At 37.1% G+C, this 25,804-nt stretch overlaps 1 protein-coding gene and 1 long non-coding RNA gene across 2 annotated transcripts in view; one reads left to right on the top strand and one right to left on the bottom strand.

The window, feature by feature from the left end:
* Positions 1-25,090, top strand: part of MARCHF5 (membrane associated ring-CH-type finger 5) — a 30,899-nt gene extending 5,809 nt beyond the window's left edge. Inside the window, exons 2-6 of the mRNA XM_061349034.1 lie at positions 13,156-13,358; positions 17,857-17,987; positions 20,818-21,001; positions 21,433-21,599; positions 22,751-25,090. Of these exons, the coding sequence (XP_061205018.1) occupies positions 13,156-13,358; positions 17,857-17,987; positions 20,818-21,001; positions 21,433-21,599; positions 22,751-22,867 (802 nt within the window). The 3' untranslated portion in view covers positions 22,868-25,090. The remainder of the gene's footprint in view (positions 1-13,155; positions 13,359-17,856; positions 17,988-20,817; positions 21,002-21,432; positions 21,600-22,750) is intronic.
* LOC133209956 (uncharacterized) lies at positions 14,366-16,172 on the bottom strand. Its single transcript, XR_009724815.1, has 2 exons — positions 16,127-16,172; positions 14,366-14,667 (listed from the first exon to the last, which is right to left on the bottom strand). It is a non-coding gene; the product is annotated as an uncharacterized LOC133209956 (long non-coding RNA).
* Positions 25,091-25,804: the final 714 nt, after the last annotated feature.

Below are 25,804 nucleotides of genomic sequence, written 5' to 3'. Positions count from 1 at the left end.
ATATTTTCTTGACTTTAGCTGGATTATGTGCAGATGCTCTTGCAATTGCTTATACTAAGGCTTCAGAATGGTGAGTTTTGTTTTGTAGGGTTTTCTAAATGCATGTTCTGTGGTAGTAATCTGTCATAATACTTTTACTATCTAAATTAAAACCAACTCCTGCTCCTTCCATCCCATTTATTTTTCAGCTGACATTTCAGAGTGTGGTCAGTTTTGCCTTCTGTTTTTTCAAGTATACAAAGATGCTAGTCAAGTCAGAATGGCATACATAATCTGTTGAAGGCTTGTGCAGGTACGTGCTGAAGAACCAGTGTAGCGGCAGTTTTAGTATGGTTTAGGTTTTCAATTAGCATGTTTGGTTTTCTGAATGGATAGTAATTGGTTCAACTGTGGTTGATACACAACCCCCCTTGATAGAAACTAGAGCCGTACGTCATGTGACTGTTTTGTCCCTTGCCATTCCTTATTTGAAGGAGACAATAGAGCTGAAATTGCAAGTAGACTTAAAAAGCAATTAGAAGATAAAATGCAGAATTGTAGTTGTCTTAACAAATTACTTACTCCATCAGGAGAGGAATATTCTTACAACAAATATTCTCTTTCCAGAGCACTGGTTTGTCAGAAAAATGGCAGCAATTAAGGGTCAGAAGTTGCAAAATAGCAAATGTGTAGGCTGTTTCAGTATTTTGAACTGTCATCTGATTATTATCTGGTAATTTTCTTTTTTGTTTTTAAAGAAAAAAAGCATATGCAGTGCTTTTGTGCCTCATTTTTAGTTGTTATTTTCATTCCAGTTAGCATGTGTGGTGGTGTTTGTGTTGGTATGAATCTTTTCCCTCTTTGGAAGTGTGGGCACTGGTTTAGGTCTGTTCTTACAATTAACTGTTGCTACTTCAATAACCAGACATCATTTCAGATTAAGACCTTACTGCTACAACCTGGACAACTCAATTAGTGCAGTGAGGTCCTTGATTAAAGACCTTTGTCCTGAACTACTTAAACTTGTTCTGTATATTGTGTGCTGTGAATAATCTCACTGACTAAAGTTGACATGAGTAAGTCTTTGTAGGAGTGGAGTGAACTACATAAGATATGCAGAGTAATAAAACAACATAAAACACTTCACAGGATTTATGTAGTATTTTTACTTTTCACAAGCTGTTTACTGTCGTTGCAGTTACTCATTCTGTCTGTTCTGCTTGTGCTGATTAAGCACACCTTTCTTCATTGCCATACCTGAAGGAATTGCTTTCTTTATTTCTTAAACACAGTTAAACTCTTTTGAAAGTGGACTTTCCCTGACCTGTGGTTGAAGTCGATCAGCAACTGGAAGTACCTGGCTTTCTGTTGTTCCTCTAGAGTAGGATAAACATTCTTAGAAGAGTATTAGAATAAAGAATAGGCTGTGCTGGCTTAGCCTCTACTAGAAAGGAAAAAAGGTGTTCCCTGTTCTTCCCAACTCATTGGAAGCTGATGTTGATACAGGACAGAAAAACCAAAGTTACGTCTATCTTGGACTGGGTTTGAAGAATAAAAGTTTGAAACAGTAATAACTTCCTAATAGCTTGACTTTTTCATTATTGCTTCATCCCAGGTACATCCATTGCTATTTTGGTTCTCTTTATGCTGAAGGGCCTGCATAAATTGAGTTCTTCCTGTGTCTTATCAGTAGAAATGATTAGTGGAGATTACTGCAGACCTACAGAATGCCCATCTGTAGTATGAAAGTGTCAGCATGTTATTTATAAACCTTTGACCATCATCTGTGCACTGTATTTCCATCTTTGACGCCTACTTTGATATGCTTAGGAACAAACATACATGCTTTAATTGCTGCTTGTTAACTTCTGCCTGCAGACAGGATGCAATTATTCCTCCTGCTTAAGTGTGGGGAAACTGCTGAGCGGCTATTTATCATTTTTGTACTAAGTATCTTGTTAGTCCATGTATTATTAAGGAATTCAAATAATATTTTCAGGCATTGTATCTGTTTCATCTAAAAAAGCTATGAAAAAACCTGTTCATTGATAACTGAAACATAAAAGTTCTCAGGCCTCTGTAGTAGTGCTTAACTGTGATTGTTTCTTGTGGTATGGTGCCTCAAGTGCTTGCTGAAGTTAAAACTTTTGGCAACGCAAATGGCTTGAATAATTATATGCATAATTTACAGAGAAAGATCAATTAAAAGGTTCAGGTGTTAATTTTGGAACATCTTTTTTAAGTAATACTTCAAGGTGTAATGAACATGCCAGCTGTTTAGGATTAATTTGCTTGGTGCTTCTGACATCTTCACCTGTTCTTGGACTTACTGTTCTGCAGTGTGTGAAAGTATAAGAGCTTTTTGATGCATCTTACTATCCTCTCAGCAACAAAATGACTTGCGTAATAGCTTATTACAGGTTGTAATGCCTATCTTTATCAAAAGTGTGCATGACTTGCTAATTTTTTAATGCCACGTGGTTTACAAAAGTAGCAAATCCAGATTTAGTGCAGAAGAATAACAAGACCCAGTTTGAAGTGGTTAAGTTCTTTAAAGCAAACTGCTTATGGCTAATGTTTCTAAAAGAAATTGATGTTATGGTTGCAGAAAGAAGATGGTCAAGGAGCTGGAGCCCATGTCTCGCTAGGAAAAGTGAGAGCGAACTGAGTCTGCTTAGCCTGAAGAGATGGCTTGGGGGAGACCTAATAACCTTCTAGTACCTACCGAGGAGGTTGTTCAAAAGACAGTCTGACTCTTTTTGGAGGTTGTTAGCAGGATGATGAGCAACAACAACTGTAAAAATGAACAGAAGGTTTCTGCATGTGGGGATGGAGAGCGATGTAATTGAGCTTTAGAATGTTTGCCCAGGGCAGCTGTGGATCTCTGTCCATGGGACTTTTCAACACCCAGCTGAAGAAAGCTCTGACAGTCTGATCCGAATTCAGTGTTGCTTTTGCCTTGTTCAGGAGGTCTGACTAGAGACTTGTGGTCCCTTCCAACCCAAATCATTTTATGATACCAGGTCTAGATGCAATCCCAATTTAAATAGTGGTGGTAAGAATCTATTCACTGCATGATGAACATGCTGTGATGGAGGTGCCAATACAGGAGGCACGGTCCATTAATACCTTCTGGCAAATCTGTGCTTAGCCTTTTTTAGCATCAGCTCCAAAATCTGTACCTAAAAGTTAAGATGAATTCTTTCCAAGTTGGACTAGGATCTTATTTTTCCATTTTCTCAGAAATCTTTTTCTTTCCTGTTCTTTTAATGCTACCATGAGTGCTTCAGTAGCTTTCTACTGTTCAGTGGAAGTGCTTAGGCTCAGGATTTTTGTGTCAGTGATTCTGAGGCAAGGATTATACACCTCCTGCCTAGCACTAATATAGGATAAGAAAAATTCCAATCAAAAGCTCTACTTCTGAACGTTTGTTTTAAGAAAAAAAAAGGTTTGTACTGAAGTTGTGTTATATCTGGGACTAGCTGTTCATTTGTTTGTAACTTTAAATCTTAAGTACCTTAACTAATTATGATAAAAATGAAAATTAAACTGGCCTGTTTATATGAGTTTCCTGATAAGTAAATTCCAGTTGATTTAAGTGCCAACCATGAAATCTTGGCATATGTTTGGAAACAAACCTTTTGGGTAAGTGTAAGTTAGTGCTTCTAGGCTTTAAGGTGATTGTTGGTGTGTGTTCCCAGTTTATGTATATGTGCCTATTTCTCCCTTTGGTCATGCATCTCTTGAAGGTGTATGCATTAAAAGAAAGTGTTACCACAGTGTGAAGGTAGCGAGTAACAGTGATTGTAGACAAGAGGAGCTGGCATCCAGTAATTTATCTATTTTTTTAACAGCTATTTTAGTATAGTAGTCATTTCTTCACAGTCTTGCTAGAAAAATGATTAGACCCTCTATTTTAAAGCTGCAGTGTTGTCTTTATATACTTTTCTGGTCTCCCCTCATTTGTTTCTCGTTTTATAAGTGTCTCCTCCTGGGATCTAAGTACTGCTGTTTAGATGTGGTTATTTTATATTGGTCTAGAACATGCCTTCTGTGAAGGCTATAATTACAGCAGGCCATGTGCTGGGTGCTTGTGACTGTTCTGCTGGTGAGTCATGCTGTCACTTCTACAGAGTGCTGAGGAGAGTTAATGTGATCAGACACCTTGGAGTTTTGTTTACATTCAGAGTAAAGACATTTCCAAATCTCCACTGTCTGCCGCATTTGACGGGTTGGTTTTTGTTGTTCTTGAGGTATTAACGTCCCAAGAATGTATCTGCTTGGCACTTGACTTTTGGGGGGGTAATTTTTAGGGTTCAAATTGTTCCAGTTTTATTATGTATATTAGGAGGATACAAGATGACTGGCTTCAGCAGAGCTTTTTGGTTTGCTCTCTTTATACTGTAAATTATCTGTTAAAAATAGAAGTTATAAACTGAGAATAACTCGAGTAATAGTGTCTGTTATATAAACTCTTGAGTTCAAAGCAATTTGCTTGCTTTGGAGACTTCCTGCCAATTTTTGCAGCTTTAGGATTACACTTCCTATTTTTCTTCTCTCTTGGAATAACATAACAAAAAAAAATGCTTACCCTGTATGGTTGGTTTAACTCTGAAACTCTCTATGCACACATTGTACAAAAGTTGAACTCCTGTTTCACAGTTACCTTGCCTATTAATGGAATGTGAAGTGAGTACCCATAACTTTGGTTTCTAAAAGATTTAAGTCTATGCTAATGTGTTTACTTTTGTGACTAAAGACATGGTGTCTAAAGATTAACTTGTAGTTTTATATTACCTGGATATGATACTAGAAAACTGCTGCAGGAGATGGAGTGAATCTCTGTGAATGGAACATAATTTTGCATTTCTTGTCTTTTATCTTTTGTTTGTCACATTAACCGTTTAATGTCAAGACAGTTACAGTTTTAGACAAGTCAAAGTTGGTCTATTCTGTATGTATATTGCTCCTGATATTTGTAACATCTGTCATCTACTCTCTACACATACCACAAATACCAGTACTGCTATTTTTCTGATGCAACTCTCTTCCGGTTTCTCCAGTGCAAAACATTGTTTCATCTTCTTTTTGAAACTGGGAATTATATTTAACATTGCAGTTTAAAACAGCAGATTAGAAATACCTTGATACCAGTCTTTGAAAACACAGATATGGTTAGTGTTTGATTAAGGAAGCTAGTAAGTACATGTTAATCTTCTGCTATGGAAAAGTAAGTCTTCCAGGAGAAATAAAGGACTAATAATGCTTGTTATCCCTTGCTTCAGAACTCGAAGGATTTGAAGGTTAAAGCTGAATTCCTTCAAGTCAACCAAACACTTGCTTTAACTTTCACATTGGTTGACAGAGGAAAAATGGATGTAGTTTTGCTCATCAAATGGCACAGCTAATTACAGAATTCCTGACAAAGCACTAAAGCAGTTGTGCAGCAGTTCCTAATCTTGGTCCATGGGCAGCATTTTCAAGCAGGCACTATGCCGTAAACAAGAACTGGTCTGATGTCAACGTTAGCCTCCATACTAGTATTTTTAAATTATTAAATAATGTTTGGAAGTTGTGTTCTGAGAACATTGACTGGGGAATCTTTTGTATATGTAATTAAACTATCCCATACTTTGAGTCTCTTTTTACTAAGAAGCAACCTCCCATTTTCTAGAGATTTGGATCAGTTTGCTGATGCCAGAATTGATACTTTCCACAACTCTTCTATCCTCTGTTTAACTGCCATCATTAATATGCTGGAGAGCCAAATAAATAATTTTCTGTGCACAGTTCTTGATTAAATGTTTTTGGTTTGTTGTGTTTTGTTGCTTTCTGGTTTATTTCCACCAGCATTTTGTATGCCTGGGTTTAATTTAAGTGTCACTGGCTTAACCAGAGAGGGTGTTGACAGAGCTGCTAAAAAGTGCGCTTGCATCATTGTTCCTCTTTCCCAAAAGAGTAAAATTCTGGTTGCAGTGACTGAGATCAAAGGTATAGTTGAAGATACTTTTTCCAGGAGGCCTCAAATGACTCAAGTTTTATACTTCTGTTGTCTGGCAGGTAAATCTGATGTATTAGAAACCATGGAGACATTCAAACCCAAAGTTTAGCACATGGTGAAATGTGTAATATCCCTAGGGAGTGAGGCCTGCTGCAAGGATTTAATACAATAGATTGCAAATGAATTACAGCAAGAGGTTTGAAGCTGTCATCCTTTGATGAAGCTGGGAGTGTTGAGAGAACCAAGACAATTTTTTTAGCCTCAACTAATAATCCATCCTCCTTTACATCTTATTTGTGTATAAATCAGATAGTTCAGTTTGTTAGTAGCTGGATGTCCTACTACTAGGTCATGTTATTTCTTAGGGAGGGCTGTGTATGGTCTTCTTGCCATCTAGAGTTCTTGCACTATCTTGGAACATGCTAGCAGCTTTTCTTTCTTCAACCAGCATAAATATTAGTATATGAATTCTAACTAATTGAGCCTCAGTTATACCTTGACCTTATGCTGCTTTGCAATTGGATATTGAGAGAAGCTAAGCCTTAAAGGAATTTCTTCTTGTTTTCATTTTCCTCATCAGGAGGAGCTTTCAGACACCCTGCAATGTATATACACAATTTCATTAATATTGCAGGCAATTAATATGTTTAAGAAGTGTAAAGGAACATTCAAGGAGATAACTTTAAACAGCCTCTAAAATAAAATTTGCTAGTTGCTTTGTTGCTTTCTGTGTTTGTGATTATTGACAGCTTTGTCAAAAAATGTTTTCCCTGTACATTATGCTAGCTGCATTATTAAAAAAGTCCATGAAATGTGTAAGGCATTAACTTAATGTTGAGTTCTTCAGTGTCTGTTTTGTATGTATATAACTTGACAACTTGTTCAACTGTCCTTTTCAAATCATGTTGTTTAAGGTATAATTCAGTTTTGGAAGTAAACTGTTTGTGTGTGTATGGGGTTCTTGCTAATGTTGGTTTTGGTTTTTCTTTTTATGCTTGATTTTTAGTCACTTCTGTTTCCTAAACATGATGGTAAGAATCGGTGGTAGTGCCCCCTAGGAGGCACTCGGGAGATGCAATGGTTACTTACAATTGAATGCCAGGCTGCTAATACAGAACAACAGTTCAGTTAGCAAAATGTGTCATACTTTCACAACATGGTGCTTATTGTATGTGTTACCATTTTACCTGACTTGTCCTTTGTACATTTTTAGGAGGACTCTGTTTTCCCTCCCTTAAGAAACAAAACAGATGTTTGTAACAACAGAGTTTTTTGTATATTTGGAGGCTTACAGGGAAGCTACTGAGCCTTGGTGACTTTCAGATTTTCCTTTTGAAAAAGTGACAGTATGGTAATACTAAAGAAAGCCTTTAAGAGAACAGAATTTGTAAGTCTTTTGCAAAAAGGATGTTCCTGAATAACTGGTTGAAAAAAATTAATTTGTGCAGAATGAAAGGCAGATCTGTAACAGTTACAAATGAAAAAGCTAAATCCAGGGGAGGATTTCTTATTTTGAGTTGGATAGAGCAAAGGCCATGGCAGCCTTGTAAGGCACAACTCAGGCACAATAGGTGGTTGCTGGCAGTTTCATTTTATCCAAAAACTAGAAAGTTGCCAGCAGGATTCTGAGAACTGGCCTTTACTCGTATGTCTGCCTTTATATAGTGTGGTTAACTCAAGTGTAAAATATTTCTCCTTCATTGGAGCTGTAACTGAGAATATATAAATAAATTAAACTTTTAGTAATGGCTGGATCTTTCTGGTAAATACTCTAATTCGTTATGTTTTGTTTTAATTTATTTGCTAATTGGGTTTTAGTCATCCATGGGCATTCATTGAAAGCTTCTTTAAACAGTTTGAACAATGCTGTCCTGTGTTTAGAGGAAGTCAGAACCTATGTGTAGATACCATGTGTGTGGCCGTATGGTGACAACAATTAACTTGATAATCCTTTTAACCTTTCCCTGTTGTTTTTAATGAAAGCACTACTTCTCTAGTCAAGTCTAGTTACTCTTGTTTCTAGAGTCTCATCAGCTTCTTGTCAGCACTGGACCCCATCCTTGATGACTGGGCAGAGCAGGATTGGGTATTAGGTCAGGTGACTTTCAGGACTTCCTTTGGATATTTTGGACTTTGAGGTGACAGCATGTTTTCTAGCTGATCACTGCAGTCTGGCACAGGGCTGCTGTGCCATGCTGCCTTAAAAAGAATCTACAGAAACCATGATGGGGCATCTTAAGAGTACCGTTTTGCACTGGTATCACTGTTCCTCACTCCATGTCTAGTTTTTCCCTTTAGGATAGTGTAAGGACTTTTTCAATTTGATAGGCAGAGCTTGGGTTGAAGACAAAAATATTTTCTGCTCTGTGTGATAGCCAGGAAAATACCGGGGAAGGAATGGTGCTCCCTCTATATAATCCTGTTGCGGTCTTCCTCTGCTAACAAACTTCCACCATTGTGGTAGATTGGTCTGTATGCATTCTGCTGTTGAAGTCTTCGTGATGCTTTAGGCTTTGCTATTGCATTCATTGCTTGTAGCACTAAACCTCCTCTGTGAAGCATGACAGAAGCTAGCATTTCTTGGGTTAGGTGGTTATTTGCCTCTTTGTAACCTTTACCAGGGATATGTAGGCTGGGCTTGCCTTCTGTTGTGACCAGGTGGTGGCCCTCTAGCATGAGGATCTTACTTCTGCTGGTTCCTTCAGATTCAGGAAAGGGAAGTGCTTGGCAGTAGTATTTTCAATGTGTTGCTTCTCATGCTTTTTGAGAGAACACATTGCTGTGCTCCCCTACTAAAATTCTAGCCAGCTCCAAAGCAGCCCACCTGTGTTGTATGCTGCTAGGTAACCCCCTTGACTTTTCCTACATCCTAGTCTTCCCACTTAAACATGATCTTACAGTGTTTGAAGTGTAGTTGGCAGGTTTTGTGGAAGCTTATTACAATTCTTTATCAAAGATATTTTATCTGTCAGCATAGACTATGCATAAAAATGTTACAGAAACTTATGAAAAATTGCCTCTTCCAAACAGCAGACTTGTGGGTCATCCTTTGGAACAGTGCCTTTTTGCAGCCAGTTATTGGAGTGATTTCAGTCATTTCTTCCAAGACATGTTTTCACCCCTTGCTGCGTTGGCTCTCTGTTGCTATCAGTTATGTGTCAGCCTTTTAACTGTTTTTCATTTTGGATGTGAAATTCAATAGCAGTAAGCCACCTAGTTACTTAGTACCCAGCAGAACAAGGATGCTTTACTCAGATAACAAGATGTCAGCAAATTCCTGCTGATTTGGGGGAAAGTGGTGTGCTGTGATATGGGAGAAATGCAGAAAAGTTTTCTTAAAAAGATTTTGCAGAAAAGAGTGATGGCTTTAGAACATGTCATGCATGTTCAAATTTGCATTTACCATGGTAAGGGTTAGGTCTTGCTAAAAGCTAGCTGCTGGGGAACTGAATTGAGAAGGCATTTGTAACCCTATATTCAAAGCCGAAATAATGATATTGGTCTGGGTTTTGTGTATGTTTTGTTTGGATGATTTTTTTTTTTTTTCCCAGCCAAGGAAGCGTGGAAAAATACATTAGTGTTATTGATTTGGCTCTGCAGAAAGTCATCAAGGAAAAAGGTTTGAGTTTCTATCAGAAACAATGCTTTGTTCCACCTTGTCAGCCTTTTCTATTTCAGGTTATCTGAGCAGCAGTCTGATTCAGTGGTAAGAATCAAGGTCATATTTTATTCAGTACAAGAAGATGGAAAATCTGGCAAGAGCCAAGATACTTGTTTTGAAATGGTTTTATTTAGCCCTTTCTGCTACAGCTGCTGTCAACGGAAAGAGATAAAGCTGATGACAGACTACAAGGAATTTATTGTTCATTATTCATGACTTGATAAAGGTTTAAGTTTGAAAAGGTTTTTGTTATTTTTTTTCATGGGTCTTTCAGGTTTTCAGATATGAATACCTGGCAAAAAATCGGATGAAGCAGTTAAAGATGCGTATTTTTCTTGACTTACTAACCTTAACAGAAAACTTGAATGGAATTTAATCCATGGAGGTTACATGGGGGAAAAAAAACACTAATTAAAATTGCTGTGCAGCAAGATTATGCTCATGCTTAAATCTGTTGTTATTTGAATAAGCTTTAGACTTATGTGGTGTGGTGGCATCTGACCTTACTGGCTCCCACAGGCCTAACTAGCTCTATTGTGAAGCCTTTACTTGAAAAATAAAAAACTGGAGTCACAAAGCTAGAGCAGTTCTGTACCATGCAGGGAACCAGGAATTGCTCTAGATTTGTAACTTGGACTTTTATTTTCCAACTAAAGGCTTCACAATAGAGCTAGTTGGGATGTGGAATGACTGGATGTTTACCTTTAATGCAGGAAAACAAATTATCAAAGATAAACAATTATCAGTAGTGCTGTTTGTTCTTACAGTGAATTTGGGGTTTCTTGGTGTGAATTATAAAATGGTTTGTGTTGCAAGGGACCTTAAAGATGATCTAGTTCCAGCCTTCCTGCCATGGCAGGGACACCTTCCACTAGACCAGGTTGCTCAAAGCCCCGTCCAGCCTGGCCTTGAATGCTTGAAAAAAGAGAACAGAATTTTAATAAATATTGCAAGAACTTGTGTTCCTTAAGAGTGCCTTGATACTAAGTGTGGTCAATCAAAATGTCTGCCATACTCTGTAATACTTTCAAATCTTTGTGGTGGTCTCAGCATTTTTATCTACATTCTGCTAACTTGTGGCTTGGCTGTCTTTCCTCCTCCTCCTGCTTAGGAAGGTTAATGTGTCCTTTCATTTAGACTGCTACAGGTGCATAGCAGGAATATGGGGGTGAGAAGAGGGATGGTGTTACAGGAATGCATAACATGACCATTCTGATTTGAACAGATGTTGTGGGGAAGGACAGAAATAAGCAACGTCTGACTTTGCTATTACTTTGACTTTAAGATGAACAGAAGAAACTGCAGTTCTTATTCAAGGTGTCAGTCTTCTTAAGAGCAACTGATGCTGTTCTAGTTCTAGAGCACCAACACTAAAAATTTCATCTGTACCTACTGTAATATTTTCTGTACTTAAAACTGGACGTATGCATGAGAGTTATATCTGTTACACCTGTCATTCAATATTAAATTGCTTTTCCTGCAGTCTTGTTTGAAATCTGTATCTCAAATTGTGTTCCTTTTCACAAGTATGCCAGTAATAAGTTGCTGTTGCATACTTGCAGCTTAATTTCAGTATACTTCCACCACTATAAATCAGAAGATGCAGTGTTTTAAAGGACTGTGGCAAATATTTTACAGGCACAGTTATTCCTATAAAGAAAACATGGTTATTACTCAGTAGAGGAACTTTTTCAGTTTAGAAATAAAACAGTACTCAAAATAGTGAGGCCTTTAAAGGAAGCTGTGAGACAGCAATATTTTTCATTACTTCAAGTCTGAGCATGACAAAATTCAAGTTTCCCACGGTAGGTTTACCTCCCTTTTTCCTCATCAGGGGGTTTAAAAACAAAACCAAACCAGACCCCCAACCTGTTTGCAGATGACATGCTAGGGAGAAAGTATTGATCTTTTGAAGGAATAATTGTGGCTTTGCTGCCTTGAAAGTGGCTCTAGGAAGTTGGCCCTGGGTGTGCATATAATTCTCTTCTAAATTTTGCCTGATGAGCTTTCATTAGTTACAGCTGTTGTGTGATGGGTTTTTAGTGGCTTTTTTTTTTTTGTTCTGAGTTTTTTGTTTGGTTTTGTGTTTGTTTTTTGTTGGTTTTTTTTTGTTTCTTTGGTTTGAGTTTCTTTTTATGGGTGCAAAGGAAAGATGTGCAGTATGTATATGTTCAAGTATAAACTTGTCAAGATCTCTGACAAGTGTTTAGTACTGACTTCCATAGGAGATGGAGGGGACTTCTAAAATGCAGTTTCTCTGTTTATCTAAGAGAGGGGAGATGAGGAGTAGTTGAGAAGCTGAAATAAGGAAAAACTTTGATTGAAGAGTGTAAAAGGCAAGGAAGAAGGTTTTTTATGCAAACATCAGAAGCTAGAGGAGGAAGAGGAAAAGCATGATGAACCACTGTAACATCCCCATGCAGAGACTGAAGTTGTGATTCTTGAATCTTAATGTTGTTTTGTTTAGCAGTGCCAGAGCATTTCTTGGCTTCTTACTATGCCAGTTACTGTTAGTGGTTACACGTAAGACGCCTTTTACTGTTTCATCTTAATGTTGTTACTAAATTTAAGAGAACAGAACTTACGCATCAGAATAGTGCTGCTTGGTGTACAGTCTCTAACTAGATTGTGTTTTGATAGGTAAATTACAGGGAGGCTGTTGCCATACACTCTTAAAAGTTTAACTTTCACTGCAGTGGTTTGTAAAATATTTCCTTAAAAAAAATACATCAAACCAGGTGGTAGTTGCAGTGAGATCCTTATTTTGTTAGATTCTGGTTTATTAGCTAAACTTCAGTATCTTCGTTATGGGAATTAGGAAATTGTTTCACAGCAAAACCCAAGTTATTGGGCTAACTGTATTTTAGTATCTCTTGCATGTTGTAAGGTGACCAAGGGGTCTGGCCTAATCATCAGATCGCATCATCTGGGAATTGCAAGATGTGTGCTTTCTTCAGGTCAGGTCCTGTAGCCTGATAGTCTTGTATTTTCTCCTTATAGAATTAATATTTGAATTTTATATATACAGAAAATTCTTCAGTGCAGAAATTTCCTCCTCTAGTGTGGTACTTTGTAAAATCCACTGACCTGCATGAAGCACTTTCTCTTTTCCAAGAAAGAGAATGAATTTAATTATTTACAGTTTCGTTTGTAATATCTTGTATTATTTGTGTTATTTTGTCATTTAAGTATGAAATACATGGAGTTTTCACATGTTGAATTATTCAAAAGTTGAACTATAGTCTGAGTGATTTTTTTTTTTTTAGTTCATAGATTATCTAAAAGTTAAATTAGTAATCAAAATGTGTTGAAGACAGTTCTTTAGCTGTCTGTAGTATTATGTTAGTACCAGAACAACACTGTGATACAAACTACTTACATTTTTGATGATTAAGAATGAAGCAGCAAGCATCATCTCCTCTAGGCACGTGTTTTCTGAAAGTAACACGTTTTCACATGGTTTATTTTTAAGCATGTAAAAGTAGCAAAAAATATCATCTTCTTGTCATTACAGAAGCTGCTGGGTTTGTTTTGCTACTGATGAAGATGATCGGACAGCAGAGTGGGTGAGACCCTGCAGGTGCAGGGGCTCCACGAAATGGGTTCATCAGACTTGTCTGCAGCGCTGGGTGGATGAAAAGCAAAGAGGAAACAGTACTGCTAGAGTTGCTTGTCCTCAGTGCAATGCAGAATATTTAATAGTATTTCCAAAGCTAGGTAAGATACATCATTTAAATTTTAAGCACAATATAACAGATTGTTTTTTTATATTGTTCCTATTTCCTTTTCCATGCTTGGAGCATCAGTTCTGTTGAGAACTTGCCTATTCCCTTTTCCATACATTAAAAAATAGCTTTACATTCTGCTCAGATTTTATTTGGTGGCTTAGTTAAATACCTTCTGAAATTTGTGGATGTGTTCCACTTAGCTATATTGATAACTCTTATAAGTGATTAACCTATAGTTAATTCATGGTTAATGTGCTGGGTTTTCTTTTTTTCCCAGTTGAGCAGAGGGCGACTTACCTTGGCAATTGCCAGCTACTAGAACATAAACACATCCTTAACTCATATTGCAGAGAAAGTCATCAAAGGAAATTCAGAGAAAAGAACCTGAGTAACCTGTTGTGTTATCTGAAAAATACATTTTTACTTTCTTGGAGCTACTCATGAATCAGTATTGCCCTATATTCAAAAGGCAGAATATCTGTGGTTGCTGGGCACTGCTGTAGTTCTAGTTGTCAAAGAAAAAAGTTGGAGATGGTCTTCCATAGTCTAGTCTTGAGTAGCTGAGTGGGACACTGCACAGTATGTTGCACATATCTAAATTAGCAGTGGATGCTGTTCCATCCCTTATTTGCCTGTATGTTCTATGGGGTATATTAAGTAGGACAAGCAAATGAAATGTTGCCATGGAAACTTAAATTTTGTTTAAAACTGCTTGTTAAAAAAATGTTGATACAGCATGTGAGTGCAGGAATTTGGAGCATCTTAAAGATTTTTTAAAAACATCTGATCGCTGTAATGAAACAGCTGAAAACAACATGCTGTCAGTTCTTTGGGGCAGGACCTCTTTTCCATTAGTATAAGGGCTGACAAAATTAGGGTGTGAAAGAAATTCTGTATAAGTGATGATGTATTTCCATGGTAGAACACTGAGTAGTGGGAAAGAAAATACGGACTAATGTATTGTTGATACTGGAAAAAAAAACACAAACCAGCATGGAACTTACTACCAAGTTATTTATGTATCAACCACAGTTCAGCTTTGCTATAAGGATAAAGTAGAAGGGAATCTTAATCTCCATTACAAGGAGGGAATGAAACTGTAACATTTAGCATTGGCTTTGAGAGAAGAAATTGGTTTGCTATCTGGACACTTATAATGTACCACAAAACTTAAAGCTTAAAACCCTTACCTGTGCCTTGAATGATAATTGCAATGTGAGCTGCATTTGTGTTTTATTTTGGCAATGGGGAAAAAATAACTATAGTTTGGAGAAGATAATGCATATAAACAACAGGTACTTTCATTTGTTCCTGCAGTGTGTGGCACCTTTGTTTGAAAGCTAAGATTCCTAAATTCCAATATTCTTAGGTTTTGAAACTGGCCTAAAATTCCTGCATGAGAATGTTCAGCTCTTGCATGCAAGAATATTCTGACATATTTTCCCTCACATTACTATCTTTTTCTATTTTTAAGCATGAGAAGGGTATAAAAATTCAGAGTGAGTAAGAGTACACAAGAGCAGGGAAATGAATTTATGTCCATCAAACATCAGTCATGAGCTTATAGTGCCTTAAACTAGTGAGACAGTCTTGCCCTTTTGTAGCTCGTGTTGTAGAACGGTTTTGGGTACTAGAAAAACTCAACTGTAAGTTAGTCAAGGGCACACCAAGCAGAGTGAGGAGAGGAAGATGTTTTCAAGCAGTTTTGCCAGTAGCTCCATCATTGCTGCAGCAGCAGCTGTCTTTTGAAGACATTACTAGTCATACCATTCAAGAACTAAAATTACCTGAGCAGGGAAGAAGTAACAGTTTTAATTTCCCTGAGGTATCACAGTTCAGAAACTGCTTTACATTAAACTTCGCTAATGTACCAGATTTCTGGGAAAGGGCTTTCCCTACACAGCTTTTTATTTACAGTTACATTTCTGAAGTGATATCAACTTATAAGTAACAGAGGGGTTCTTTGAATATGTTTGCCATCCAAAGCAACCTCTCCCTAGTGACATTTTTTCTTAAAATGATAATTCTACTTCAAATTTGACAGTGCATCTCAGTTTTAAATGATCACTAGTAACTATATTTTTACTAGCTGTTTTCCTCTGAGATTATTTTTTTTACTAAATAGAGAAATACTATTACCACTCTGAAAGTAACTGAAATCTCTTTTAGGTTATTTCAGTTTAATGAATAGGAAATAGAGTTTGGCAGAAAAAGCTGTTAAAGCATGACAGCCTTTACAAAATGAAAACTGTTTTGTTTCCCTCTTTGTGTGTCAAACAGCTACATTTACTTCCTGAAGGTCTCATAAAAAAAAACAAACAAACCCAAACTGAAATTGTTTTTCTAGTCTTTTCTCAAGGTTCTACACCTAATTCTGTAGATTCCTTTTTGTAATGATTATTAGGAGTAGATGCAATTTGTTAGTACAGTTAGTGTTAGACTTCTGCTGTTGTGGTATCACCTTGCCAAGATGTAGAGGGCAAGCTTTAGAGCTGTAAGTTGCCCTTTAGGACTCGCCAAATAGAATGTTTTTGAGTCTCTTGTCTTCACCTTCTTTGAACAAATGTAAGTTTTCAAAATGGTAGAACTGAACAACTTTTTCAGTGACTCTGGGGGAGCAGTTAAGATATGTAAACTACTGTGCATTTAGTACTTGCAGTTATGACTTTGTTGATATTTGCAGCACGCTAATAAACATTGCAGGACACTAATAAACATCCCTGCACTGTAAGTCTGTCCTGGAAAGTTAAACGTAACTTAATACAGTTAAACTGCTTGTTCTAGTTTGTATTTGGAGTAGTGTTCCTTCTTCAGAAACCCTTTAATTCTGGTACCTAACCAATAATAGGATATGCAACTTGAGAATAAATTTAAGGACTAATACGTATCTGTTGGTGTATTTGAAGCAGGGTGCTGGTGAGGTGTTCACTGTCTTACAAGTTACATAGGAAGATATTTCCTGCTGTTAAAACTAGAGCTCATTACTAAAACAGAGAATGCATGCTAGAAGATGCACACAAAGATAGGTAATTTGAAGTATGTGAGTAGTAGGTGAAGAACTAGATGCTCCAGCAGAGCTACAGTAGAGAGTACATTAAGTAATATTCTGCCCAAGTTGCTTAGGACTGCCCACAAGTCTGATACATAACTTGGCAATATTTACAGTGACATCTGTTAAGGCTGCATATAAGCTAAGAGAGAATTCTAAGTGGAGAAAGATAAGTGAAGAATTAATTGACGAATGCGTGCAGAAATCATAGAATCATAGAATAGTTAGGGTTGGAAAGGACTTCAAGATCATCAAGTTCCAACCCCCCTGCTATGGGCAGGGACACCTCACACTAGACCATGTTACCCAAGGCTCTGTCCACCCTGGCCTTGAACACTCCCAGGGATGGCGTATTCGCAGCGTCCTTGGGCAACCCATTCCAGTGCCTCACCACCCTCACAGTAAAGAGCTTCTTCCTTATATCTAACCTGAACTTCCCCTGTTTAAGTTTGAACATGTTACTCCTTGTCCTATCACTACAGTCCCCAATGAAGAGTTCCTCTCCAGCATCCTTGTAGGCCCCCTTAACTTTAATATTTTCACTGATTTTGGTAGGAGAAAGTAGTAGGAAGCTAACAATAATATTCATGCATATGAGCTGCAGGAGGACAGTCTGTGTAGAGTTTGTTGACAAATACAAAAGTAATCTGCAATCTGACCATGGTGATGACATTTTCCACTTCATTTCATTCACTACATACGTTTCGTACTTCAGCTTCTGGCTTTGCTTTGCTGGTGCTCTTGCAGTATCACAAAGAAAAGATGCAAGCATGCCCTTGTTTACCTCATCAAAGCAGGGTGATGTCTTGCTCTGTGTAAGTCTGGAAAGTGCAGTTGTCCTTCAAACAATGAAACTATTAATGTATTGTTGTCAAAGGCACTAAATAGCCTGATTAGGAGGGGGTTTTCCTCCAACATTCGAGAGGAAATTGATCTCTAATACTGAATGCAGCTTCTTCCAGTGAGTGAAAAGAATTTTTCACTTTGACCGTGCTACATTTTATTGTAGAGCAGCAGAATAGTTTAGTGACAGAATCCCCAGGTGGAGCGATCAAAGGTAAGCACATAAAGTCCATTACAACTTTCCTTTTAAAAACTAAAATATATTAACATACAAAAAAGCCACTAATACTAAAATTCAGATCCAACACAAATGAAGCTAGTCAGCTTTAGTGGGTAAATTAGTCAGTGCTCTAACCAGTATATTAATCTCTCAGAAAGACATTGTGGTGAATGAAAAGGTAGATAGAAGTAAGTTACAAGCTTAGCTTGGTAGCTTTTTAATAATATGTTCTCATTTAAATAGCATGTGTGGGATGACAGACTTGTATTTTGCCAAGTTCTTTCCTTCTTATCAGTGATAGATGCTGACAGCTTTCTTCAGTATGCTTATATATATGTATGTCTATCTTGAAACCTTACTTTTCCTTTATCATAGGTCCAGTTGTTTACGTTTTGGATCTTGCAGATCGACTGATCTCAAAGGCATGTCCGTTTGCTGCAGCTGGAATAATGGTGGGCTCTATATACTGGACAGCTGTTACATATGGAGCTGTGACAGTGATGCAGGTACACATGCATTTCTTCCTCTTACCAGCTTTTGCAGCAAGTCTTTTAAAGAAAAAAAGTAATTAAGACTTCTCTTTAGTTGGCTTAAAACACGCTTTTGCTGCTTTCAGCACTTCCAGGGTAGTTAACAAGTGAATTCAAGATGGGTGCATAGAAAGTTTTTTCCTTTTAACTGATCATACTGCATAAACCCAAGTATGCTTGTTCAAACGTGGTTCAGTCTGCAGCTAACAAAATCCCCTACTATGCTAGGTGGCTACCCTTTCTGTGGCAGGCTGGTGAACCCACTTCTGTTCTTACAGAGAAGGTACTATGACCACCTAACTACTAATAATAGGTAGTCTAATTCTTCAGAAAAGACATGAGACTTTTCTGAATCTCTTCTTTTACTTAGAGATAGATTTTGCTGGCAACATTCAGAGGGTTGAGGCACTGTGAATTTTTCAGTCCTACCACTTTTTATTGTATAAAGGAAAACGCATGCTCTGAATGGTGCAATTCATTCATAAACAAGTGCAGAACTCTGCAAATTTATTGTATGGTTTTTTAATTACTTCAGACTGTGTGGTTAATTGAAAGTGGGGGAAATACTTTCTTTCCTACTTCTGTTCTTGTAAGCTTGCTGTTTAAATACAGAAATACTGTTGACAGGTGGTAGACTTAACTGTGGAAAGAATTGTTCATTGCTGTGCAACTGAGATGAGTTTTCATAGGCAATTCAACTAGAAGAACCTCTGTTAATATTTGTTGTTGATTCCTGTATCAAGTCCATAACCTTTGTTTTGCTTGAAAGCATGAGGTATTTCTGATGCTAATTCAGTTGTAGATAGAATTAACAAATCTGTATGGTAGTAAGTATTCCTCCACACAGTTGTTACATAAATACGCAGTCTAGTCCTTATCCATGTAAAGAATATAGCACTACTTTTTCTTGACTTGTGTGGTACTGCCTTCAGTTCTACAGGTCATTCCAGCTTCTGTTCTAGTTCTGTTTGTACGTGCGTTCATAGTAGAAATGTATGTAACAACTGCTTGAAGTAGAGCACACATGGGCAGGTGCAGGCTCCCTGGTACCAGTATGGCCAAGGTGAAGCGGCTCCATAGGTGATGTGTAATGAGTTTCAATACATCCTCCAGTCCAGTGGATAGTTCTCTGTATTACAGAATGTTATACTTGACCATTTCTTTATCTGGTATTTTGTGTGGCCCTTACAGGAACATTGCAACCTTGTGTAATACTATGACTAGACTTCATGAAATGTACCAGTCCTTAGCTACTTGCTCACTGCTACACTGAGCCTTTTCCTGTAGGAACTTGTGTGCTTTTTAGCTTCTCTAGAACTACATAACCAAATGGAAAAATAAATGTTCCTTTCTGCAGTTGTTTCACTTTTGAAGTGAACATATCTAAATATACAGTTTAGGCAGCTAGTCAAATTCTAGGTATGAAGAGTTAGCTATTTTCCTCTGATTTAATGTGGGGTTTAATCATATGGATGGCACACTGGATAAGAGAATAATTATTTTTGCTTGTAATAGAGGTGATTAAACTGCGAGTGGATGGAAATGTTCAACCCCTTTTGCCACCCCACATTTGCTAGGTTTAGTACAACTTGTTTCCTGTTGCATTTCCTTCAGTTGAAAGGCCAGAGAAGCACAAAAGCTATTTTTAAAGGTTAAGCTTCAGATGGAGAAAAATTAATACAGAATTGACATTGTGACTCCAGAGGTAGCTAAGTCAGTAACAAATCATGTAAGGTTACTGAAAACAGACAGAAACCGTAATGTAAAGCAGAAGACAAGATAGGCTTTTTTTAATGGACAGGGACTGTAAGTTAAAAAAGGATAGTATCAGACATCACAGTTTGGGTGGAAGATAGTGAAGAAGCTGGAAGACAAATGCTGAATATTTTTTCTTTTTTTTCAGGAATAATCTTTTGGTGACAACAATATTAGTTATGCTTATTTTTTGAGGCTGTAGTATATAACATAACTTCCTATTCTAGAAGAATAAAAGGGAATGGTTTTCAAAGCAAGGCTAAAAAGTACAGTTTACTGTTGTGGTGCGTTAACCCAGCTTCTTCCCTGTGTCCTGACAAGCAAAATAACTTAGTGGTTTTAGTCTTCCTGGATTGTTGTGAACGTCATAGACATTCTATAAACTGCGAAGTCTGATTATTTTTTTATGTGCCAGTAGAAAGATTTAGGCATGTTGGTAATGACTGTCCTTTAACATCGTAGAACTCGCCACATTTAAAAATAAGGTGCAATTGAAGAAATGCTATTTCCACTACAGTTGAAAATAATGCACCTCTTCCTGCATTGACTAGAGAAGCAATACTTCTTAATACTGTGATCTGTGTTGCATAAAGTATTCCTAAATAACAGAAAACTTTGATTAAAATATCCTGAGATACTTGCTATCAATTTATCCTTTAAAGAGTAGTTTCTAATCAGTTTCTGAGTGTAGAATTAATGATGCTGAAATTGTAAGTTCAGTGCATTTTTAAAGCATGCTGTTCTGATGTTTCAGATGTTTAGGCTTACACAAAACCGTATGAAACTTTTCCTGAGATGGTAAGGAATTGTGTTACAGCTCTCTGCAAGATTTATGACTTGCAAAATAAGGCTGGTAGCTTACCTGCATTACCCTTGATAAGCAATTAAGGATGCAAAGGGAAAACCAAGTATGCTAGGGTACAACAGTATTCTTTTTTCTTCTTTAATTTTAAATGTGTGGGCAGCCCCAAACAAACTAGACTTAAAAAGTGATATTCTATGTTCAGTTGTGGCCTTTGCTATGTTTGCCAACTGTATACATATTTACCAGGTTGTGGGTCACAAAGAAGGTCTTGATGTCATGGAGAGAGCTGATCCTTTATTTCTTTTGATTGGACTTCCCACTATCCCAGTCATGCTAATACTGGGCAAGATGATTCGTTGGGAGGACTATGTGCTCAGACTGTGGCGCAAATACTCTAATAAGCTACAAATTTTGAACAGCATATTTCCAGGTAACGTGATAAAATTTAAAAGGAGTTATCAAGCTTGAATTTGTGCCTGTAGGAGATGGGGATAGGCAAGTAGTTTTTGCCATTATTAAGTAAAGGTGGTTACCTTCCGTGTATTTTATGTTCAGTCTATTTAGATTGTGTTTGTATAGTACATGATGAGAACAGTGGGACAAGAGGAGCAGGAGAATGGTTTCAGTTAAGGCCTTGGTAACAGAACAAGCTACTGAAAATCATGGGTCTTATTTGAAAGTAAAAATGAATACAGTCATTTAATGGAAACAGAGTATTCACTGAGAAGAGAGTTCTCAAAAAAGTAGTTGGGTTACAGAATTGCAGTGGAGTGGGGGTGGGCACTAATGACTAATGTGCTTTCTATGCTCCTTTTGAGCTAGTGGCTGTGTAACCTTTTCTTCCAACACTTACCCCTTCAGGCATTGGATGTCCTGTTCCTCGTATTCCAGCAGAGGCCAACCCTTTGGCAGATCATGTGTCTGCTACACGTATTCTATGTGGAGCTCTGGTTTTCCCTACTATTGCCACAATAGTCGGCAAGCTGATGTTCAGCAGCGTTAACTCAAATTTACAAAGGACAATCTTGGTAAGATTCAGTATTGCATCATAAATGATCATAAGATGTGATTATGAAGTGCTGTGGGGGAGGGAAGTAAAAAGAACATTAATTGATTTAGTCCTTGGGAGTGGCATTTGATAAGGGAAAGGGTTTTTTTAAGGTTGCCTATCTTGGCAGGGGACAAGCATCAGGTGTGTGAGACATTGTCACTGAAACTAACCTCAGTTCAAGGCAACGCTGAACATTTTACAGTGATAGGCAGACCTCAGCAAGGGTGATAAAGATGATGAGGAACTAGCATCTTCTAAGAATCATATATGCAAGGGAAGGATAGTGTTTATATTATGAACCTTTTTGTATTAGCTTCTGTTCTTTGAGATAATCCCTTTGTTATTTATTTTAATAAGGAGATAAAAATAAACTCACCACAGAAGTTGAATGGAGGGCAAAGTGAGGAGACCTTTCTGAGTAACCTCTCTGGCTTGCAGCCTTTCAAGGGGAATCACACTGAGTTTAGTAGGATGGTGTCCCTGGTCATCTGTCACTTCAGCCCCTCTTTTCAATTCCAACATGTTTATGCATCCCTCTCTTCCATATGCAAGAAACAGTGACATCACAGCTGTTCACGCAGACTAAAGGCTTAGTGTCTCTTACTTGAATACATTTTGAAAACTTGAGATAAACATCTTAAAAGTTCTGAAAAGGAAAAAATGTTGGTTTTACAAGACCCAGATTTTATTCTGCTGCTGTGAAAAAGTGGCCTTGCTCGCAGCCTGATAATGCTAATGGTAATTGGCATTATTCCTTGGGCCATATATAGAGCATATTCAGAGAAGAGAAGAAAGCAGATGCGTATCTACATTTTGCTTTGTTCTTTAAATAAGATGTATTTTAATTTTATTAGAATATTTGCCAGACTTCCAAGCAAATAAAAGCTTTCAAAGGGTTTTACAAATCCAGTCTGTAATCCCTTTAAGTAACATTAACCCCTGTAATAGTGCATTGTGACAGAAAACCTTGAGATACTCATTTGGATTGTCCTAATTAGCTAAACTTCAAAAGAAAATGCTGTGTAATTGGAAAAATATCTTCTTTGACCAGAAACTTTTTTGCAAAGAACATTTGCAATGCTGTGACACTGAACTGTGTGGGGCTTTCAAAATATCTTTTTATTTCAGGGTGGAATTGCTTTTGTTGCTATAAAAGGAGCTTTTAAGGTTTACTTCAAACAGCAGCAGTATCTGCGTCAAGCTCACCGCAAAATTTTGAATTACCCTGAGCAAGAAGGAGCATAAGACTGTGATCCCCCGAGCTCGGACAGTCTCACCAAACAGGTTTCCATGTTGTGTTGGTTCCATCTTATTGCACACTAGTGGAGAATTGTGGTAACTTGCTGCTCCTATTTTTTTTTTTTCTTTAAATCTAATAAAGCACTGTCTTGTGGCAGGGTAAATCCTTTCAGCAACCATTGAACCTAAGAATGTGACCTGGCTTTCATTATTTTGGGGTATTTCTGTTGGGCAACAGGCTTCTGAATTACTTTGAGCCAATACGCTGAATGGAAAAAACATCAACTACAGAACATTTTCAGTTGTGTAGTTAATGTAGTCTATTTTCAAATGCCTTTTCTATACGTGTGTGCTCATACCCACGCTAGCATCCAGTTCAGCATTTCACACAATGAAGGGATTTTCTTTTTTTCTTTTTTTCTTTTTTTTTTTTTTAATTTTTTTTAGAAAGGAAATGTGAGTCATTACCAAGGAGAAGTAATTGAGGGACATCAATCAATAAAGATTTCCTTGGGTTTCACTGGTAGCGAACAAGGAGTGTAAAATGCTCAAATGACCGGTCAGAGAAAGCAGAAGACAGATCGCTCTCTTCAGGACTTGTGTGGCAGCTTTAGGCACCTAAGTAGTAGGTGTTGAGATCAGGATGGCTTCCAGGTGACTGCTTTATTACTCGTAATTTTTACTGTCCTGTTTTATCTTCTGCAGTGCCTGGTGTTACTTTCTCATCGCTCTCTTACTGTTTTGTGACTGGTGCTTGATAGTGTATTTTTTTTTCCGCCACAATAAACTAAGTACATGAGGGGAAGTAAATTTCAGTTGCTTATTTTGTAGTTAAGTATTTGAGCACTTGTTAGTTTTCATGTCCCTTTTGATTATGTAAATATCCATACAATACAAAGAGCAGAAGTGTGAGGAAACAACAGTGGACACTAAAGCTACATTTAAACTGACAGATTAGAACATCCTTCTGAACTTCCAGACCTGGGTGTTTAACTCAGTTCTGTACTAGGACTGGGTTCTCTTCTGCCCACACTGGCTCCAATGGAAGGACTGGCTGGAAGGTGTGACACTAGTTTGGGTACCTCATCTGAGCATGATACACACCAGTGGGCTCAACACTCTCAAGACACCTTGGTTCTCATCTGTAAAGAACTAAAGGATAAATCTTCAATGTATAATAAACTACGTTTATTTATAAAGTAAGCTTTATTGTTACAATATGTTCCAAGTAGCCAACTGAGGGAGACACTAGCACTTCAGTTATCCGATGTATTTATAAACTTAATTTCAACAGAAGTTAACTGTTTTGTGAAGTTATATTTCGACAGATGTAATACAGCCAGTTAATATTCATACCAGACCTAACCTAGCTTTAGTGCTTGAAGATTTTTCTGAACAACAATTTGTTTTTCTCAACGTTGGTTGTTGTTAAGGGTTTTTTCTTTTTTCCTTGCTCATATTAGTACATCAAATGCATGGAGAAAGGATTAAAAAAAATCATTTAGTGGAAGTGTTCATAAGTAAATATTTCTTTTCATCACAAATGAAGTAAATACAGAATGAATTTTGTATTTGACTGCAATAATGTATGTTAGGGAAGTTCAAAATATGGTACCTTTTCTATAGTATCTTTATCTTAATTACTGAGATGTAATATTTTAGAACTGTACAGACATGTATATATTGGCCAACTAGTATTCAAAAACTCTACAGGTATTGAAAATTATACATTCAGTCAATACCAAATACTTTTGAGGTTCTTGCTGTAGCTAAAGAACTACTATAATCTTTTAAGTCTGCTGATTATATTTGAGTGGGCTCACTTTTATATAAAACTCTAAATAGAGTCACAACCTCTCATAGTTGCTGCTTTCTGTAAGATAGTCTGAAACAATGTAATATGTGTTTCTTACAGAATTCCTCCTTTCGAGAAAACAACTTTTCGGTGGTCTTCATTGTATATATTCCCAACCAGTTTATTACTGTTTTTTAAAGTTTCATTAGTTGAATGATGCAAATTAGCGGGTTTGAAACTTGTTCCATGGGAAAGCTCAATGTCTCCTTGGGAAGTTAAAGCTCTTGTAAAAATGCGATTATAAAAATATTGTATGGACTATAAAATTATTACACCTGAGTGCCAGAAGGTCGTTATTCTGTTGTAAATCTTGTTTTTAAGTATTGCAAATTATAGTTATGTTGAATTAGGTTGAATAAATATTTTTTACAGTCCTTGGTGTATTTTTTCAGTTGAACTAAAGGCCTGTAGCAAAACTTCTGAGTGAAAAATTTGTTTTGTTTTAATGCCTATCTAAGGATTTTAGATAAGCAATTTTAGGGTGATAAATATCTTTGGGATGAAGGAGGAATTATTATAAGACTTTAAACTTACATTTACTTTCTCTGCCCCCATTCTATAGTGATCACTAAATGTAGGGGAATGCATTTCTCAAACACACGAAGTAAAGGAGTTACTGCAACATGACCAACTGCTGGTAATACAGAATCGGGGTTGGGAGTTGCTATGTATCTCTGGGGTTGGCTGATGGTTGGCCTTTATTTGGGGAATACACAGATCCGTTTTCATTGAGAAAGATAATACTGGCTGTAGGAAGTATTTTTTTCTCCACTAATGACCAATTTACATCCCCCTGCTTTCAGAACAAGAAATGTGGAATGTTATCTAGCATTTTTCAGCATACTTTCTTATCAGCAACTTGGTTTCTCTTAGCCTTCTATTACACCAACAAAAAGGCTTAAATCTGAGCCCTGATTATGAAATACGTAGGACACACTTCTCCTGTTCTTTCTCTCTGCCTATCTTAAAGATTTAGATGGAGCCCTACTGCACTTTCACTATTTATTTTTTTTCATTGAATGGCAATTCATTCTTCATCCTCTTTCCCCTGTAAAAGTTTTGTTTGTAACAATTTACATGAGTTGCCT

Source organism: Neopsephotus bourkii, unplaced genomic scaffold, assembly GCF_033783945.1.
Source record: "Neopsephotus bourkii isolate Nb327-2 ecotype Australia unplaced genomic scaffold, CSIRO-AGI_Nbou_v1 NB_379, whole genome shotgun sequence".
Classification (NCBI taxonomy): domain Eukaryota; kingdom Metazoa; phylum Chordata; class Aves; order Psittaciformes; family Psittacidae; genus Neopsephotus; species Neopsephotus bourkii.
The sequence above is the reverse complement of the archived record's forward strand: the minus strand, read 5'-3'. Positions and strand labels throughout refer to the sequence as shown.